The sequence below is a fragment of the Manacus vitellinus genome, unplaced genomic scaffold (genome assembly GCF_001715985.3).
Source record: "Manacus vitellinus isolate BGI_N305 unplaced genomic scaffold, ASM171598v3 scaffold_16_pilon, whole genome shotgun sequence".
NCBI classification, from domain to species: domain Eukaryota; kingdom Metazoa; phylum Chordata; class Aves; order Passeriformes; family Pipridae; genus Manacus; species Manacus vitellinus.
In genome coordinates this window covers 6926522-6947234 of record NW_021939189.1, presented here as the reverse complement: position 1 = coordinate 6947234, position 20713 = coordinate 6926522, and the positions used below count along the sequence as shown (strand labels likewise).

General features: G+C 44.3%; 1 protein-coding gene across 7 annotated transcripts in view; it reads right to left on the bottom strand.

Moving 5' to 3' along the window:
• The window catches only part of AKAP13 (A-kinase anchoring protein 13), a 186842-nt gene that overhangs the window by 92015 nt on the left and 74114 nt on the right, over positions 1-20713 (bottom strand). For all 7 annotated transcript variants that reach the window (XM_018069671.2, XM_018069674.2, XM_018069675.2 and 4 more), the window contains exons 6-8: positions 17834-18017; positions 6612-6801; positions 453-3324 (exon numbers count right to left, since the gene is read on the bottom strand). In XM_018069671.2, the coding sequence (XP_017925160.2) occupies positions 453-3324; positions 6612-6801; positions 17834-18017 (3246 nt within the window). The remainder of the gene's footprint in view (positions 1-452; positions 3325-6611; positions 6802-17833; positions 18018-20713) is intronic.

Sequence of the window (20713 nt, the reverse complement as noted above, 5' to 3'; positions counted from 1 at the left end):
GCTGTTTCAAGTAGACAAGCAAAGAAAGCGCAGGAGATCCCCGCTGTACCCTCTGATTTCATGTTAGCAAAAATAAAGGGGAGGCAATAGCACTAAGGAAATAAACCCTTATGCCCAGATGAAAGTATCTAACTTGAAGATAAAGTAATCCAAATAGCTTCCTCCCATTCATTCCTTCTTCAGGGAGGATTCATGAGCTAGAAATTCTTCTGTACAAATTCAAAGGAGATGATGTCCTGTTCTTACCTCCACTGCCAGCCCAGTAACATGCATTTGAATTGGAAGTTTTTACATGTAATTTCAAATTTTTCCTTTCTCAGAAGAAAAACCCCAAACACCTACACTTCCTCTGCAGCGCAGGCCTACAGCTCTTACTTCCTTTGCTGATGAGATGCTAGAGGCACGCCTACAAAGAAAATCTAAAAAGTAGGAAACCAACTGATTTTTCCTACCTGTAACAGGCTCAGCTCCTTGCACTGCCAGGCTGACATTCTTCTTCTTTGTTGAGGAACTTAAATCCATTTCTCCATTACGGCTGACTCCAACATCCACTGCAGCCTGGGGCTCAAGCACCCCTTTTTCTGGGGTTGGTAATTCAGGAGAACGAGGTATCTCTGCTGCAAAAACCACCGCATCAAAACTTTTTACCATTTTAGGAACTTTATCCAGAGAGGAGTCATCGTCTGCCAATACCAAACTCTTTACTCCCACATTTTCCAGTGACTCAAAAGCAGGTAAATGGCAGGAACATGGTGAGACGTGCATTTCAGGCACAGCTTGGCTTTGCTTTCCATCATGCTCATCCAAGGCCTCCCCTTGAGCTGCTTTCCCAACGGGACCAGCATCACCCTCGCCGGCCGGACAAACGGTGTCGGTGCTGGAGTCGCTGTCACACGTGGGCTCCTCTGCGATGGGCTGCAGTGCTGCCCGGGGAAGCACGCTGTCCGTATCCTCCTGCTCCTCCGGATATGCTGCAACAGGGGTCATTGTCACCGGCCTCAGTACTTCCTTACCCTCACAGGCATCACTCGGGGCTCCCATTTCTGAGGTGTCCTTTAACTCAGAGGTGCTGCTGTGCAGGGAGATCCGTTGTAGGGTCTGACTGGGATCATGTTCTTGGTTCAGCCCCGCATTCAGACAAGGGTCACTCTCTGCACCCAGTGACTCATCTGCTGAGGAAGGTCCATGCATGGTGCCTTCTCCTGCGGCCACTGCTCCGGCCTTCCGCGCTTCTTCAGGTTTTTCTTTTAGCCCAGCATCCACATTGCTGCTGCCCACCACAGGCCCCCCAAGACTGCAGGCAGAGGATTTCACAAGAGCAGCAGGAAGTTCCTCTGACAAAACCTGGTCTTTGCCATTCGCATGAGCCTCCCACTCAGGCTCAGCTTTGCCTCCTTCAGCCTGAGAGAGGCCGTGTTCCAGGGAGCCCTCATCCCCAGCACGGTCCCTGGGCCTGCCGGCAGCTACCCCGCCATGCTCCCCGCCGTGCTGCCAGGAGAGCTCTGCCGAGTCTGCCCCCGCCGCCACTGCTTCCTGGTTTTGTTTAGAGTCCTCATTATGAATTGCAGAGGGTGTGCCCATTAAATTATCCTTGGCACAGTCTGTACCATTGGCACATGGCACTAATCCAGGGTCATTACCTTGTAGAGCTGCCTCCTGCCCAGGAGGTGCCACTGCAGCATCTCCCTCCTGACTCACAGCCAGTCCCTCTCCTCTGGGCAGGGGAGCAGGCGACTTCACCTCATTGTTCAGCCCCTCCTGCTCTGAAGCACTTTCTGCTATCTCTGCTTCGGTCTGGGCAGGCTCCTTCTCTGCCAGGCCTGTGCTCAAGTCCTCTGGAGGGAGCGATGCAGGCTCATGTTCACTCTCCTGAGCAATGATTGGTTTGAAGTTGTTGCCCATTTCATCTTTAATGCCAGTCTGAGCAGCAGAAAGGCGACAGCCATCAACTTCCTGACCTGCAGAATTTACACTTCCTCCATCTCTGGGGCTGCTGGTATCAGTTCCTGCTGGCTCCTTTTCACTGCTCTCCATTGCTTCAGCCCCATGGTCAGTGATCTCACTGCTCTCCTGGCAATGCTCAGGTTCTGCACCGCTTCCATTAGATCCACCAACATCACTGTTTTCAAGTTCAGCATCAGGGCCATCAGTTTGCACACTGCCTTCCAGTGAGGGCAAGCTGGATTTTCCATCTATGCAACCTGCTTCCACCCGCCTTTCTCGCTCCCCGCTCTTACCGCTGCCATGGATCTCTGAACCAGGATCAGGTTTTGATGCACAGGCAGGAACCTTCACTCCATTCACTGCTGGTAGTGCTTCCCCAGCGCTCGCAGTGACATCCTGCCTTGCTGTGACACAGGCATTGCCTTGGCTTTCCACGAAGTCACCGTTTACCTGACCGGTGCATGATCCAGTCTCTTTGTTATCGCCAGTCTTGCAAAGGTCAACAGAGACATCGTCAGTGCCACCATCTGCATTTGTACCATCCCAGGCCACTCCCATGTTTGCATCCTCCCCATTCGAACACTCAGTGCCATTAAAACCACTGAGTAAGGGCTGAGCAGCACTGGCTGACTCCTCCTTAGCTGGAGATTCCTCTTCCAGGTTTGCAGTCCTCTCGCCCGCCTCTGCCATCCCATCCTCTCCCTGCTGCTGGCCCGCAGCCCTCTCAGCGGCCCCAGCACAGTTTCTGCATTCAGTTTGGCCCATAACCACATCCAGGCCCTCCAAGGAAGCTGGGGCTTCACCTGCAGCTGCAACCACAGCAGCAACAGTGCCAGCTGCACGCTCCTCGGCACCTTGCACTTCCTGATGGGCAATATCTGTACTGCCCAAGCCAGCTTGATCCAGAACAACTCCAGCAGATGTCATTCCAGCTGCCTCATTTGTATTTCCAGAGGATGGAAGATTTACAGCACCGTTTACACTTGCACACGGGCTCACAGTGCATTCCTTCTCATCTGATACAGTCCCAGAGTCTTCAGCAGAGGTTGGCCCCACCTCTTCCTTTTTACACAATATCTCTGTGTTTTTACTTTCATAGAATGACTCTGGGCTGTTTCCATCCCCCAGGCTAACCAAGTTACTGGGTGCATCATTAAAAGTTCCCAAACTCCTGCTGTTGCATTTCTCCTCCTGTTGGGTTTGGTCTGAGAGCTGTCCAAAGTCCAGGTGACCCAGATCAGATGGATTTTCCTGCCTTTCTTCTCTTGCCATTTCTTCAAGGCTCTGAGACGCAGTGGTCAGGCGACAATCTGGCTCTGCTCCTTTAGCACAACTGTCTCCAGAATCCCCCAGTACAGGCTCTGTCTGCTGCCTTGAACTCTGTAACAAGACACACACACACAAAAAAGAAAGTATTACTTTACTCTGTAACACTTTACCCTGTCTCCATTATGTGCAAGATCTATATCTACACAATCATATTCCATGTGACTCCCTCTGTACCTCTACCTGGTGTCACCCAGGACAGAGTTACAAATATACTTCAGTGAGTATTTTACATGTTGGTTTTGGTACAAGGTAATACTGAAATTATTAGAATGACAGAAGCATTTGTTGAAAAGAGCATCTGAAGGTCACCTACTCCAACCACCTGCCTGAGACTGGACTGCTGCCAATGCAACATCAGGTCAACCATGACTTCATCTTGCCAAGTCCCCAAAACTTCCAGTGATAGAGTACCCACAGCCTCTCTGGGCAATCTGTTCCCATGCCACACCACCCTTCCATGAAGAATTTTTTCATAACAGTCAGACTGAACACCCCGAAGCTGAAATTTGTCCCTCTACCCCCTTGCTACACCATCTGCCACCACTGAGATGAACTGTAATTTTGGTAATTGCTCTTCAAGCAGTTGTAGTCATATTTCTTGAGTGCACTTAAATTCAAGATCAGTAAACAGCAGAATTCAGTCTACCAAATAATGCAAATATATATCAGCATAGTCCCAAAGGGCTTTAAGCAAATGCTGTTTAAGAGCAACCTCAGATCCCTGCCCGATACTGCTCCCCAGCTCTCACCAGCGTTGCTCAATTTTCTCTACATGGGTGGAAATGCTACTTCAGACTTGGGCATTGGCTGACACTGTCCAAACACACCACTGCTCCTAGGACTGAACTAATCATCTAATCTATTCCTGAGAATTGCAGGCATAATTAAATATCTGAAATTTATTTCCTAACTGGAAATAAAAATTTCAAAATGATGACATACTATTAAAATTAATACATGCATTATCATGGAACAGCAGCAACATATTCAATTCCCCTCTAATCTGCATTTTCCTTCCAGAGCATCTGCTTTGTCAAGCTTTTATAGTTTGATACAATCAAACCTTTACTTAAAAAGAACCGCCTGTTTCAATAGCTCCTTTCATATTCTCTTCTCTGCAGAAGAGAATACATCAATGTTCACATCTTAGAAGAAGTGGCTTATTAAATTAACGAGCAACCCCAATCCCTCAAAGTACACCCTACAGACCTCCCCTGGTTTGCTTGGGGCTTTGCACCATAAGCTTTCTGAGGTCACACTGGTTTCTTGCTAAGTGCCTGTGAGTCTCCACAAACACAAAACTCTAATGAACTATGTGAAATCTGAGGGGTTTTTTGCATTTCTTTGTAAAAATATTTAAAAAAAATACATGTGTCCTAGAAGTCTAACTTAAACAGCTCCCTGCAAATTTTGTTTAAGATTTCTCAGAGAAAGCAAACTTCATACCAAAAATGTCAGCTTAAACACCCTGAATAATTAAGTGGCCAATATGTTAACTGATGCATCACAGGGAACTTCTGGGTACTGCATATACAAATAGTGGCTAAAATCATCACTGCTACCTCGAGGATATTGTGTTTACTTGTCTTTCCATGCTCTGAGGTTTGCAAACATTGAGCAGTGCCACAGAATCACTGAATCATGGACCACTAAATGTACTTCTGGCGTTTGCCATGAATCTCCCTCCTATTCAAAATAATCCTGCTACCCAGCTCCCATATATGCTGTCAGCTATGCCAGAGCTCTCTGAGGCTTCCCAAAACAGGTTAGCATTGGAGGCATGGCATCCCCATGCTTGTGTAGCACCAGGGATGGGACACAGGGCTCTGCGTGCAGTGGTACCTGCAGGCTGCAGCTACTTTTTGCAAGGGCAAACAAACACTGTGCCAGGAGTCTGGAGGCTGTAACACCACAGCAGGGCATGGACACCATGCTTCTGGCTCCTAGCCAGGATGGACAGACAGAGACCACACAGCCAGGATGGACAGACACAGACAACAGTGACACTCGCTTGGGAACAAGCAAGATTTTCAAAAGGAGGGGCCGCAGCAGCCCCAGCATCCTCACAGTGAAGTCACTCTGCTGATAGCCTGAAAAATATAGCCATCACCAAAGGAAGCCAACTGGCTTTAAACTGACCTGAAATAAATCTAAATGAAATAATTACAGGGCTGCTTTCCAAAATCAAATCAGATTAAATGTGAAATAAAACAGTGGTGGAAAGAAAAGTCTATTTCTGGTTTCATTGTCAGGCAAAATGTACCCATCTGGCATTTGCACAAGCAAACAAGCAGTGAGCTGGATATGTTGGCCATGCTTTAGCATCTTTTGATGGAAAGGGCAAGAGATTTCATGGTTAGCCACTCATGTCACCAGTTCCTGTTGAGATCTGGAGAAATTAAGATCTCAGGTACCGAGGAGAGGGTGAAAATGGCTCGGGATGGCCCCTACCTCTGAACATCCTCCCAGCCCGTTTTCAGTTGAGAATTCTCCCCTCCTTAGTTAAAGGAACAAAAATATCCTGTTATTTAGATCTTGCACCTCTGCAACAGCAGCTACATGAGCTGATGAAGGAACACCCACAAGTGATGGCAGCTGCACAAGACAGAGGGTGTTTCTGAGAAATGGCACAGAAGTGTTCCGCTGTTTCGCCTTCCCATCCCAACTGAGACTTTGAAGCAGGGAGAGGAAGCCCTTCCAAAGCCCCACAGCTCCTGCTGTCCAACCACCATGGAGTCTGAGAGGAGCACAGTGAAGGAACCATTATGGACACAGACCTTCTGTGGCCAAGGCAGGTTCATCTTACACTGAAGTGTTACAGAGACTGTTATTTTCTCCATCACCCGCCCCAGAGACTTTCCCCTCATACTCATCTCTGACCCTGAACTTTCTATCTGAACAGAGACATACCCACTGTGCTCAATGCCCACAAAGCCAGCCTCACTCCAGAGCCTGCCTTTAGCTGCCCAACAGCTGCCAGAGGACAGCATGTCTCCAGGGAGGTTTCCCTGCCCATCCAAGCGGGTCCCAAGGTAATGGAGAAGGCAGGAGGTGGGAGCAGAGAGAGCCCACAAAGCCAAACAGAGCAGGCATTGCAAAGCTCCAAGCCTGCTTCTCTTCTGAGAGAGAACATTTGCTGCCTAATACAGCTTTATCAGATCTCCCCATGCTCAAACAGGAAGAAAAAAGTGCCCACCTGGATGCTTGATAACGGCATCCAGAGAAAATGCCTAAAGAAATATGCCCTGAAAGATGCCTATGTATGAAAGCCCTCCCCAGGTGCCAAGCAGCAACCAGGCAGCACTACTTCTCCTTCACCACCTCAGCCTTTTCCTTACCTTGTGCTGGTGGCTCTGCATGTGCATCTGGAGGTGCTGTATGTCCCTCTCCCAGCTGGACGCCGCCCCTTCCTTGGCCTCAGCCGTCAGCAGGTACACGTCGAGCCCGCGGTGGTGCTTCACGCTGTAGTCCCCCGAGTGCACCGTGTGAGACAAGGTGCTCCAGGAGTCCGGCTCCCTGGCCTCCTCCCTGCCATAATAAAACAACAGGGGTGGGTTAATGAGCAGGCGAGGAGGGGATGCTGCGTGGCAGGACACGCACACTCTCCTTCACTCTAGACAGTCATCTAATCATCGGCCCGAGCAAAGCACAGCACCGGCTCCAGGGCCAGACAGACAAATACACAACGCACGCTTGGCCTGGAAAATTAATGTGATTTAGAGTTAATGCCAGCCACGAGCTTTATTTCACAAGGTCCTTCTCAGGTAGAGAGATGTGTGGTTTTTACCCCAGACTAGCAGCAAAGAGACAGCGACTACTTTTTGAATTGAATTTATCACAGGTGGAGATTAACAAAGCAGCTGCCACAGAACAACAGAAACCTGAAAGACAGAACTGCAAAGGGACAAGCTGGAAGGAACGAAGATTGACACAGATGCTACAACTTCTACACCAAACCCAGTACACTGCTCACAAACACCCAACAGCCATCAAGTCATAGCAATTTTGTCACTCCTGAAATGAATTTAACTTGCTCTGTGAAACTGCCTCTGTGTGAGATGTTCTCAGTATTGTCAGACAGCTGTTCTTCAGCAGCACTGTCATGGTTTTTCTTTGTACCAATCAAAAGAAGAGAAAGGAAAAGAAGATGCTATAGATCAGAACGAAAAAATAACTCAGTAGGTAAACGTATTCAATAGACATTTCTACTGAGTCATCTCTTTTTGAATGTCAAACCCTGATTTTGCACAAGCTTTCTACTCAAAGCAGTAATTCCTCAGGTCTCACTGAGTTGTACAGTGGTTTCACTGGCCCTTTAAGGGTGTGAGGAAACAGGTTCACAGATTTCATTTTGACTCAGAACTGCTTCAGGAAACCCAAAATCTGTTTTAATCATCCCAGACAGAGCAGCTTGTGCTGCACCCACCAAGCCCTGCATCCCTGAGGAGAGACATGAAGCCAAACAGGAATGTTACAGGAACAGATGATGCTGACCTGCTCAAGGGTGTGAGAAATGGGAATTTCTCTGTCTTCCTTTTACCAGGGCTGCATTTACTGAGACCTATCCCCAGTTGAGAAATGGGTTGGGAGTTGGACTAGATGATCTTTAAAGGTCTCTTCTAATCCAAACTATTCCATGATTCTACAACATCCTTTCTCCATTGCAGAGACCAGCCATCCCCAGATCTCCCTTTGCAGCACAGCTCCAGATTTCCCTGGAAGTGGCAGAGTTGTGTGCTTTTTTTCAAATAATTTGGAATTCAAGAAAGTACATACACAGCAAATGTATGCCATCAACCAAGTAAAACTACACATAGATTCCAGCACCTTTACTGACAGGTTTCTTACTTTAAAACTTGCAAACCTTTCTTATGGGCAAGTGCCCACCAGTAAACCCCAGGGCTCTCTGGGATGCCACGCAATTTAGAAAGCAAAGTCATAACGAGCAAATGACACCATAATCACAACAGGAATGGGCAGAGCAGGGTGGGGAAACAGTCAGACAGTTCATCACATGGTACAGAAACCTGTGCAGGCGATGGTGGTGGCAGTGACTATCCCTGCTCTGCCTTGGTACAACCATCTACTCGCTTCTGTGACTCATTTTGGGTTAAATCTGAAAGGAAATTCAGACAAAGCGAACCTATGACTTGCATCATTCAAGTCAACTGCCTTCAGCAGAATTACACTTGATTTAAGCTGAATCAATATTTCCACAGAGAAACAGAATGAAGCATCCAGTTTCTGGAGGTGATTAGCATAAATCTACAGAGGCACTGAAGTCAACTGAGCCATTAGAAGTGACTAAAGAAATGACCTTCCTTTATCAAGGAAACACAGACATTTCTGTCTGCAGTATTTTTCTTTTCAGATGTCATGTATGAGAAATCACTGTACTCAGGGCCACTTTCAGAGTACAAGAAGGCAGTGAGCACAAAACCCACAGTCACCCACTTATGGGGACAACAGCAGCCAGATAAAAGAACTGAGCACAATAAGTCTGCTCTACTTTCTCATCAGCTTCAAGGACACTTAGAGGCATCTCCAAATCAGCACCCACAAAGCAGCCTGCATGACTTGCTGAGCCTCAAAGGACCCTCAGCGACTTCAAAAGCCTGGAAATCTGGAGCAAGATGACAGGCAGAGTCCCCTGCAACACCGTGAGTGTGCTCACCCCTCCAGCAATCCGCCACCTTCACACGGCCCAGACAGATCAAATAATCACTCCTGCTTACAAAGACAGTGCTTTCTTTTCATACTCAGGCTGCCAGTCTGTGTTACACTTCAAGAAAAGCTTTAAACCTTTTGAGAAACCAAGATCTTTCTCACATCCAGCCAAGTACAAACTCCCAAGCTCTCATTTTTAGTGGCGTTCACCTATGTTATACAAAATTAAGCAATAAGGAAATGAATGGCTCAATCTATTGACTCCTTCATATCATCCCCTTCATAAACTGTTCCATCCCAGTGCTATGGTCTGCAGCAGAGAGGACAAATGGGGATTTGCAAGTGTTAACTCGTTTTCACACAGGTATTCCTGTTGCTCAGGGAATCCCTTCCAAGGCCACGTAGCTCATATGAAGACACTCCTGCTCGTTTGTCTTTGTACACTGAGCTTCACTGTCTGTGCCTTTCCTGCATGTCTCACTGCAAACCCTGGTTTTTATTGAGAGATGATAAAAACACACTTTCTTCCAGGAAAAAAAGCTTTGCAGTTATGTATTTTGTACTTCCTGGCTGTGAAAGATGTTTATTTTGTCCAGATTTGGAATTTTTGTACTGGCTGTATAGAAGTGCATACCCAAGCTGGTCTGCTAGGAGATAAAAACAGATATGCAAATATTTACTGCAGATTTATTAACAAAAATATGTATACAAACTCCAACCTTCAAGAAGTCTGAAAATCTGCTTCTGTTCAGCACAAAAATCCAGTTTGCTGCAGTTTGCCAGCAACAAAGGAAATCTGTCTTCTTATGAGATTTAACCATCTTGGGTCAATTCTTTCTCATTCTCTCTTTTCAACAGCTTCCCATCAAAATACGTAACAGATACCAGTGAACTGAAAATTTCATATGAATCATCTCCAAGCCTGACTTCTGCAGAAGAAGGTATCTTGGTTAAAAAAGCAAGATAGTGTTCAGTAAAAGCTGATAGTGTTCACTAGCTCTACCCTCTGCCCAACCATGCCATGCCACGTCCCACTAAAAAAGCCTGGAAGAAGTCCTCCAGCTCTGGTCCTTGGAGGTAAACCCAGAAGGGAAATCATTGGGTGCAACAAAGGACAGACTTCCCAGCCCTCCCTTTATCTGCGGAAAGGTGGTCCAAAAAAGGATGCCAACCCCAAACAGGGAGAGAGGAGAAGCAAACAAAGCTCCAAAATACTCTCAGGCCATGCCCCGCTCCATCTGGGAGCTGATTAGATTGCTGAAACCACAGGATCACCTCCTGCCCATCTGGCATGTAAGACAAGATGATAGATCATAGAATCACAGAATGGTTTGGGTTGGAAGGGATCTTAAAGATTGTCTAGTTCCAACACAGGCAGGGAGACCTTCCACTAGACCAGATTGCTCCAAGCCTCATCCAAGCTGGCTTTGAACACTTCCAGGGATGGGGGACATAAGTAGGTAACATTTTTTAATTAAACCTCCCAGCATTGCTCAAGTAACTAGTTTCTTTTCAAGGAGGAGCCACACACTGTACTCATGTTCTAAATCTCTTCTCATCTCGTGGGGGAGAGAAAAGTGCCTGCACCAGCACAGCATGGCTTCTGGCTTCCTGCAGATACAGGCAAGAGATTTTTAAGACAAGGGAAGATAAGTGGGAAAGGGAGAACAAAAAAAAAAAAAACTGAGTGAAAAGCTCTGCCCACCCTCAAAAGCTGCAGGAACTGTGCTTGGTAACAAGGGTTTGAAACTCGGTGGTGCTGGTGCTCGTGGCAGGAGTGTCTGCCAGTACCAAGATACCAGGTTTGAACCAGAGGGCAGAGGAACAGGAGGGAGGAAGAGATCAGAAGACAAAAAAAAGCCTCAGTGAGTTAAGCAAAACCTCATATCAGGAAGATTTATCCCACAGTTTTATAAAGGGGCAAGGAATGCAGTGTGGGAACTCAAGGTGTTATTTCCTGGGGATTTCCTTCAGATTTCTGAGCTGAAACAAAACAAATTCAGCAGCATTGCCAGCTCTTGGGATCTTACTGCAAGCCTGACAACAGCTGTGGGTTTATTCCGAAAGCACCAGCATCTAAAATCATGTGACAAAGAAAAAAATCAAAAGTTCCAAATGCTCCAGGAAAGTAGAAAAAAAGGTTTCTTATATAAGAAAATTCTACATATTGCTCGCTAATTTGAATAGTTTTGATATTGAAGGAAAGAGTTAAAGTTCATCTGAAGTAGAAATAATTACTAACCCCTCACAAACTGCAGTGAGTTCCAACACCAAACTGAATTCAGGATTGTATAACCTACCCTTCAATATCAGACTAAATATTTAATAACTGGATTCAAAATATTTAATGCTAACTTTTCAGTCCATTGAACAACACTCTCCATACAAATTATGGAGAGAAAAGCTGTCCTCTCTCTCAACAGTTGTTTGCACACATATCCTAAGGGAGTATGTCCAGTATTTCCTACCACAAAGGGTCTGTGCTCCTAAACCCATGAATTTCTTAGGCCCCAATGTTAATTATACATTAAAAAAATATAAAAATACAGCTACAAACTGTCATTAACTATATTTGCCAGAAAGTACAATCTGCATTCCATAAGAGTAACTGTTATTAAATGCACTTTTCCATTTGTTTTATTTTCAGAGTCTTATGTAACAAGAAGGGTGCTCTGCTTAGGATGTGGAACTGTGGGTCCCACAGAGAACACAGTGTCAACTTGAAGTCTTATCAGCAAACAAAACAAGTTTAAGGTGAATCTATGAAATAAACTCAAGAGTGAAAACAGATGCCATTTGTTGCATTTGAAATACTAAAGTACAGCCATGGAGACTACTCCAGCAAGGAGTGTTTTCTTTACAGTTAAAACCAACATCTCAGATCAGGACAAGTGATACGGAAGGAAGACTTGTCTCTGCAGAACATCTCCATGTGCTGCAAGCAACTGTGATCACAGGCTCTGCAACACAACCCAGAGATGAAGCCATTGCTTTGTCGGCCTCTGACACAGCAGTTTACAAAGCCTTCCTCTACAATAATCTGTTCAAACTTCAGTCTCCACCATAAATGCCACTACTTCGAGCAAATCTGCTCCAGAGACTAAGTATGAGTATCCTAACTGGGTATCCAATCCAGCTAACCCATGCCTGAGGCCAAAACCCCAGCAGTTCTGGGAAGCCACTTATCTGCATTTTCTAAATTTATCCTGAAACAGAGCTGTCTATCATAATCACTTACCAAACACACAAGACTGTCCAGCACTTATGGCCCCTATAATTTTTGGGATCACTTCCAGATCGGGATTGCTGAGGGGGGGAAATAATTTTCTTCTCATATCTTACCAAATCTTTCCAAATCTCTTCTAAATCACTTCTTTCTCATCCTCACAGGCTTGTTTCCATGATCATCTCCCAGGACTACAATTTCCAAGCAGGAAATCAGAGACAGTAAAAAGCTGTTTCTACCACATGGACAAAGCCTTCTCTCTCTTTCATATTCAGAGGTGGATACATACAAAACAAAGGAGAGGAGGGAGCCAACAAACGAAAATACAAGTCTTCATGGGAATGTGGGACACACTAGGAAGTCGTAAAAGTTGGAGCACGACGAGGGTGAGTAGGTGGAAAGAGAGAAACACAAACTCTTCCTACTCAATCACCTTCAAACCAGGTTTCCTTGGCCCCAGCTCCCAGTCTGCTCTTCTGCTGTGGCCAGAACAAACCCACAGCACCCTCAGCATCTTTCTAACCATGATGTTCAACAAATTAAATGATGATGTTTAACTGAAAATCTCAAAGTTCAGCAATGCATGGCCACAAAGCTAGACCCTGTAGATCACTACTCCTTCCATGCTTTTGTAGCTAAACATCATCTTAACACATACACATCAGAGCCCTCTTTCACTGCCCTTTTAATACCTTTGAATCCCCCTTTAAATGTTAATCTTGTGCCAGCACTTAAGAGACAAAGTCAACTGCTCTCCTGCCACATCACAGCAAGCCATATTCTAAATCCAGCACCCCAAACTGCAATCAAAAGGATTTGTTGCTTGGTTTGGGGTGGAAGAACAGATGGAGAAACATCAACATTTAATTCAATAAACCTTTCAGCCCCTGATTCTGCTTAGCCTGAAATAAAATTAAAAATATGCATGGCATCACCTGCCAGTGTGGTGGTAACCTTCTGGCCACCTGCACATCCCCAGCTGTGTCCTGCTCATGCTCCAAATAAATACTGGAAGAACTGAAGTGATCAAGGGGAGACTCAGATCTTTGCACACTTAGTTCTCAGCTTGCAAGGTTCATACAGGAAAGGAGGGTTCAGCCTATACATTCTCAGGGGCACAAGCACCCTGTTCCCATACAGCTGCCACCTCCTGGCACTGAAGTCACAGCAATGTTTTCAGCCCCAGGAAAGCAGTGACTTTGGAAAGCATCTGCACCACAGATAGCTCTTGGTCTATGCAAAGACTGAATTTAATGGAACAACCCAGCACCAAACTTCAGTGAAAAATGTCCATCTTCAACTACCATCCCAATCTGGCAGGGCACTGTAAGAAGTGCTTGGTTTTAAGATCATGCTTAAACTCTGCTGAGCATCAACTTGATATTTCTGAAATTAAACACTTGCTTAAAGGACTTGTTAAATTGGGGTGCAAAGAAAAAAAAAGACATACAAGGCAAATCCTCTTGCAGCTCTGGCTCAGAGAAGCAGAAAAGTGTATTCAGCTATAAAAGTAAAGTCACTGAAAAAGCTTCCTTATTTGAGAGGCACCACAAAGACTACAGCCCAGACTTCACCAATTACTTACATAAAATCAGAACAATAGCAAGTGATAATCACAGACTGCAAAACATTCACAAAAACCCCTTCTGCTACCAGTGAGTTATTCCTCATGTGTGCTAATTAAATCAGTTTAGTTTTGGAAATACAAACTTGTACTGACTTAGAGTTTCACAGACTGAGCCACCTGGACATTACCAGGAGATTTGAAGGAAGAGCAATCCCGGAGCTCTGCAGAAGTGCTTTAGAGCAATAAGCAGAGAAACCAGCAAAAGTAAAACCAATATTACACTAAAAACTACAAGACTGTTACAAGTCTAAAACTTTTCTTTGCAGCGATTAGAAAAATGGAAGTTTTTTTTAATGGGCTTTACTTTCTCTCACTTCCCTTTTTCAGGGGACATAAATCACTCTCAGCTGTGAAGGAACTATAACCATTTGGCTTCGCTGGGGAGAAAAAAAAATGTTACTAGGCAGAAATTAAATCAGAAACAAAATCAGTGTTTGTGTGTTTTACAAGGCAGCACTTCCAACTTCTCTGCAATCCCGCACGCTCGCTGTGTCTTGGAGCCATTTTCCTCGCTGCTGTGCAGAGCACGGCAGAACATGGAGCTGGCAGGGGGATTGTGTTACTGCACCGACTGCCTTGGAAAACATCAACTCCTGCACGCTGCAGCTGTCCTGCTGCACAGGCCAAGTTACTCACACAGTACTCACACAGTACTACCCGCCTGCTTAATAACTGTGCTGCCTCTTCAGAGCAGCCAGCATTGCCCAACTCGAACACTGGGCAAGCAACAGGCTTCAGCCAAGGACCCTTCACTTTGGAACTCACTCCTACCACACTCAGAAATTGCTGAAACTCAGAGAGGGCTATGCAAACTTCCTGGTTTCCAAAGTTTTTTTCATGCAAGTAAAGATAACTTATTGAAATTATAGTTAAAAATTGTCTTTAAATTTGTATTGAAAAAAATAAACAACAACAAACTGTTAAGCAAGTTTCCAGCAAGCAAACAAGAATGCTCCTAGAAAATAACTTACACACATATTTATATATATATATAACATATATATATATACACTATAACTTATAAATCTTTATATATATTTTCTCCTATAAAACTCCTGCCCTCCCGCACTATCCTATTCCATTTGCACTGCAGGACAATAGTTGCTGTGCAGTTTTCATTTCAAAGATAAAACAAGCACCCTCAGGAATGATATACAGCCGATGAATGTCTATTGGTGGTGAATATTTATTTACTTGTATGAATATTTATTAATGAATGCTGCTATTGGCACCCTGCTCTCTGTCTCTGGTGACCTACACGATCTCTATCACAGCTCCTCAGTTTGGTCTTGACAGAACCAGCCCATGCACTTTTCCTGTCTGACAATGAAGAACCAGAGCACAAGCTCGAGACTAAAGAAAGGAATACCTGAAGGGTTACAAAATTTAAATTGGAAGCATCTTTCTTTTTTTTTTTTAACATGAAGAACTGCAACAGCTGAAAAGAGAAAGTTCATCTGATAAACAGAAATTCAAAATGTCACCAGTGTAATTAGTTTCTGAGAAAAATATTTACACTGCAGCTGAATCAAGCTACTTGCAGGCAAACCACAGCAAAACTGCAACAAGGGAGAAGGTTTTGTGTCTGCTCTTTAATGATTGTATCCTAATTATGGCAAAATTTCACCCCTTCCCAATGCTGGCTGGGAGAATCATTGTAAAATGCAGGGTCCTGCGAATTAGCAAGAAAGAGAACAATAAATTCCCCCCAAGGATAATGCATCACAAAACATGCTGCATTCATTTATTTGGCAAAGTGCAGTTTAATTACTTGTTAAAATAATGACTCCTTTGTAGGGGCCCTCGCTAACATGCGTTGCTGCTCTGTATTTTGCTGAGTGGGACGAGCTGTGTGCCAAATTTGCGTGCACGGATTATACAGCGTGCGCATAAGCAGAGGGCAGAAAGGAGGTTGTACAGTGTCCTTTGTGTTTTGACAGCACATAAATGACACTCACTCTCTTCATGGAATTTGTCTGCTTTTCTGTATTTGGAAACTGTATTTCTTCTCTCAGTAGGGATTTTCAAGCCTCAATCCCATTTTATTGCAGAAAACGCTCAGCACAGTAAAAGTCTCTGCTGAGGAATCAGGATGTGCCTATTTTGCGGCCCAGGGTCACACAGTGCTCCTACTGCTCCAGTCAGCCCCAAGCTCAAACCAGGGTGCTCCACCACCATCTCACCCATTGAGAAAGGGGACTATGATTTTGAGCATCCACAGATTTCTGTTTGTAGGGCCTCATGGAAACAGGAGGGGTTTCGCTGTCACAGGACTTGCAGCATGGCTGTCAGATGTTTATACATTATACTTCCACCCAGCAGCCCAAGAGGAAAACAAACTATAATGAACAGTTTAAGGATATACTAAGAAGAAGAGGAGCTGGGATCTTGATGGTAACATTACCAAAGTTGTTTGTGTCTTATTTTCAAAGACATATTGTAAAGGTTATCAGAGAAATCCCATGGATTGCACCAGCAATATCCATTAAAGGCAATGGCACAGGGCAATTCCATGGAATCCCAGAACTCTTCTTTTTTTATTCTACTGAGTGAGAACTGCCATGCCAGTACTGGAGCCAGTTGTAAAATACTCCACCATGAATACATGAATATACTCCACGATACATGAACAGCTGCTGTAATAGTTCTTTTACTTCCCATTTCTACTTAAATTACCAGCTCTGCTCACATTCAGGTTGCAGTATTTGCTTTGAGCTCTATAATCAAGTTTTGGCTAACTTAAGCTTCTTGACAGTATGTAAAGCCTGTAACATGGTTAGTCTCACCTTGGAGAACTTTGCTGCAGTTATAGGATGAATTTGCATGTTTCATTTTTAAAAGATAGCCTGTGAGGGAGTTGCATTTTCACAGTATGACTGTCAAACTCAATGGAGAAAAAAGTAACACTGTCATCATCCATGTATTAATACCAGCAAGGGTGACAAAGTTAAGAGTATAGGTCCTATCCCATCCTGCACTTTCCCCTTCACCCTCATTTTTCATATAATTGGCTGTATTTAAAGATGAAACTTAAATACACTTACTCCACCAACACAGATCACATTTTCTGCCCTCTAACACTCCATCCAACAAATATGCAAAGGATAATAATTTATAGTTCATAATGGAGAAATGGTGAGTGATAATGTGGACAACACAGCACACTCCTAAACATGACACTGAGTCACTCAACATAAACCCCAAGTATCTCAAAATTCAATTCAGAAAAACAAAGTTAATAACAAAGCTTAAGAGAACCAGGCATCAGAATAACACACATAGAGACCAAATCTTTTCTCCTATACAAATATCCCTCTTGGGACTTATTTAAGTTCTTTGTCCTTATTAGCCTCAGCTATTAAAGCTAGATCTCCAAACATTTGCTATTCAAAACTAACTTGCAATCTTCCAAAGGATTCCTTGTAAAACAGTGCAATAAATGCTCATGCCACTAGTTACTTGCTGTGTACTGTAAGACTGGGTTGCTTCTCAGGACCACTCATAAGAGAACTGTTTTCTGTTAAATATTTGTATTAATTCTTACCTTATTTTTTTTACCTAAACTAGTATATACCTATTTTCTACAAGATACTGCCTTATTTCAATACAATGATCATTATTTCATTTAACTAAAAAACTGTATCTAGAAAGTAAGAACACAAGAGTCAACCACCACAACACCTGCTATACCCCCTCTTTTGGGCAGCTGTGCTTGCTCAAAGAAAAGCTTTTTCATTTGTGTTTGCATAAGGTTTGTCTTAATTAGTCAATATTACAATGACTCACTTTGGGTCTTACGAGACAGCTGGAAGCAGAACACTGTGCAACACAAAAGGAGAACATAATATTATTGCATTTCCCCTAACCCCTCAGGACCTGCCCCCATTGCTGCTAGCAAGAGACGTAAAAGCAAAATTATATAAAAATTCCCTTTAAGGGTGGAGTATAGCCCTTAGACACTATTCAGGGATAACGTGCAGCAAAAGCCAAGCATGGTAGAGAATGGAAAACCAGCAGAGGAACCAGCAAATCATCCTTACTCTGTCAAAAGCTGGTGCAGCTTCTGGTAGCCCCTCTCCAAGGCCAAGCTGACGGGCGTTGCCCCTTCGTTGTTGTGGATGCTCAGAGCTCCTCTTCCTCCCGGCTGCTGGAGCAGAAACCACGTCAGCCGCAGCAGACCCAGCCTCACCGCAAAATGCATCAGTGTCTCCCGAGGGATGTTCTCTGGGAAGGGGGAAAAAAAGAAAAAGGAAAGAAAGAAATGGGAATTTGTAAGCTGTGGGTTAGGGGAATGTTATATCCCCCGCCTCCCAGCCCCACCACACACGGCGGCTGGCACGGAGCTGACAGCCCAAAAGCCAAGGAACCTGCAGCACCTGGAAAAACAACCCTGGCTGCCAACATCCAGGAGACACAGGTATTTTAAAGCAAGGGAAAGGCTACAGTGGGACTGGAAGTGCTCAGGATCTCTCACAGTGAGACTGACCACAGAAGTCAATGTGAAAAACCCACCACTTCCTAAACAGCCACAGCCAGCACCAAGATGCAGCACTTCCAAACAGGACCATGGTCAGGTGGGCTTTCCTAGACATCCAAGCCTTCTCCTCACTCACCCAGGACCAGGCTTTAGGGACGGACAAGTTTTGCTGTCTAACAGGACTCTGATTTGCCCCGAGGCATGGGGGGGGGAAAAAATTCAATTACATTTGAAGCATAAATCCACAGCAGTAATAAAAGAGAACAGTTTAAAAACTCATATAGACAAAAAAAAAAAAAAGCAAGGGTTTTCTTTGCCTCAGACCAACTTTTCTCAGCTTTATACAGTAGCTCTGTCGTTCTGAGTAGAAGCATTTATAAACTCCCAATCTCTGCTGTTGCTTTTTGCATTTAATAACCGTGACCTTCTAATCTGGTAAAAGTCACTCTTGAGCCTGAGCTTTCATCTCAGAAAAATATCCCCCCAACTCCAAAAGCTGGAGCCCTAGAACGATGCTCTGAAAAGCTTTAACCAGAAATGAGCTCCAGATGCACTGCTGAAATCCAGCATTTGCAGATCAAAGCCTGTTATTTCTGTATGAAGGGTAAAAGCAATTGGGTTAAAAAAACTGAGAGAAATAAAAATTTGTTCTTTTAATTAACAAAGGATTTCATTATTGACTGACAGCAACAACAACAAAAAAGCACCAACTGGGTCTCAGAAAGCCATGCCAATGAGCACACTTGGTATAAACCCTTTAATATCACAGCAATGATTTATTGGGTTATTAATTTGGGTGCCAGCCAAACCTATATATCAAGTTTTAAAATGTATGTACAAAATGGTTTTAGGATTTAATTTTGTATTTTTTCCTTAAGAACTGTGCCCCAAGAGAAATCACTTCTTCAAAGTGCTTTTGTTTTTCCTGCTTACTTACTTTCTTTAGGGACATCATTAAGACCTTCAGTGAAAAACAAAACAAACCAAAAAGGGGCAGTTCTTCCCTGTCTAGCACACAATTTTCCCCAATTTTTTTGGACCAAATCCTGAAGAACTAATCTGTATGCAAGAACCAAAGGCTTTCTGGCACTGTTTCTCTTCCGAATGACTCCAAATTAGGTCTCTGGGCTACAAACCAATCCTTCCCCCCAACCTCCTCTTGATTACCGTAAAGCAAAACTATGCTGCCTTGAATACATGAGAGTGTCTGAATGGGAGTTCCAGCTGATGGGAGAAAAAGAGAATAGCTGAGCTCTCTCAGAGACAAATTCTCAGCCTTTGGGTAAGTAATGAGAAGGATTTTGGTATTAAATGTTACAGAGTGTAATGATTTAGAAATAATACAACAAGGAATTCAATTCAATCAATGTTTTCAGCCTTGGATTTAAAGAAAAAAGAAAAATGAGACACCACATAGACAAACATAAGGGAAAGGCTACTGATGAGGCCAACATGGGTAGATACAGGTAGAACTTACCCAAAGTGAAAGTAAATGCCCAAAGTTTCACTTAATGAACTTGTACATGTTCAAAGCTCCCACATTACCTGTACACTAGCAAAGTCAGCACAATTAACATGGTACAATTCTTCCTACAGAGATGTAGGCGGCACAAAAGCACTTCTGTTAGAAAACATGACATGCCATTCAAATAAAGCATGTATTGCACTGGTCTGACCACACCCGTTCTAGCACAAGATGTCCTAGATTTGTTGAAAGGAAAAATCATTTTCTTAATTAATACAGTCAGTCTTGCACCAAATCTGAGCAGCTTAGAGCTACAAAGCATAAGCACAGACCCCTGGACAAAAATGCTTCTTCCTCCTGCAGCTGAGAGCTTTACCAATAGGTAGAAGCATCTTCTACTCACCAATTCATGGCTCACCTCTAAGCACACACATCGACTGAAAATTCTGCAAGATGCAAATACTCATCCTGTCCCTGAGCCAACTGGGTGCCCCTCTCTGTTTCATATGTCCACACATGAAACGCCCCCTCCCAGTTGTCCCAGTCTGTTCATAGGACTGCACCTTTCGTGTTTTCCTTATTCTTTTAAAACAACCTTCTTTATCACCAAATTAGTGGGCACAGTAGTTCCAGAGTTTGGATGGAGATGTCTGCAAATACAGCTGCAGTGGATGTGGCCCTGCCCCGATGCCTTGGAGCGAGGACAACGTGCACAGAAGATCTGTACAAGAGGACATGGCGTGTTGCCATCGGAGCATACTAAACATACAAGCTCACTAGCCAGGCCCATTTGGAAGACTCTGCCTAACATATAAACTGGCACGAGGCCACCCTAACAGATGGGCACGGATGATGGCAGCAAAGAGACAAAGTACTGTACATCCAACAACTGCAGGGGCCCCAGGCGATGGCTTTAGAAGGTTCTGGAGTGTGCAAAACTTGTATGGCTGCAGTTAAAAAGGCGTGTGCCATCTGTGG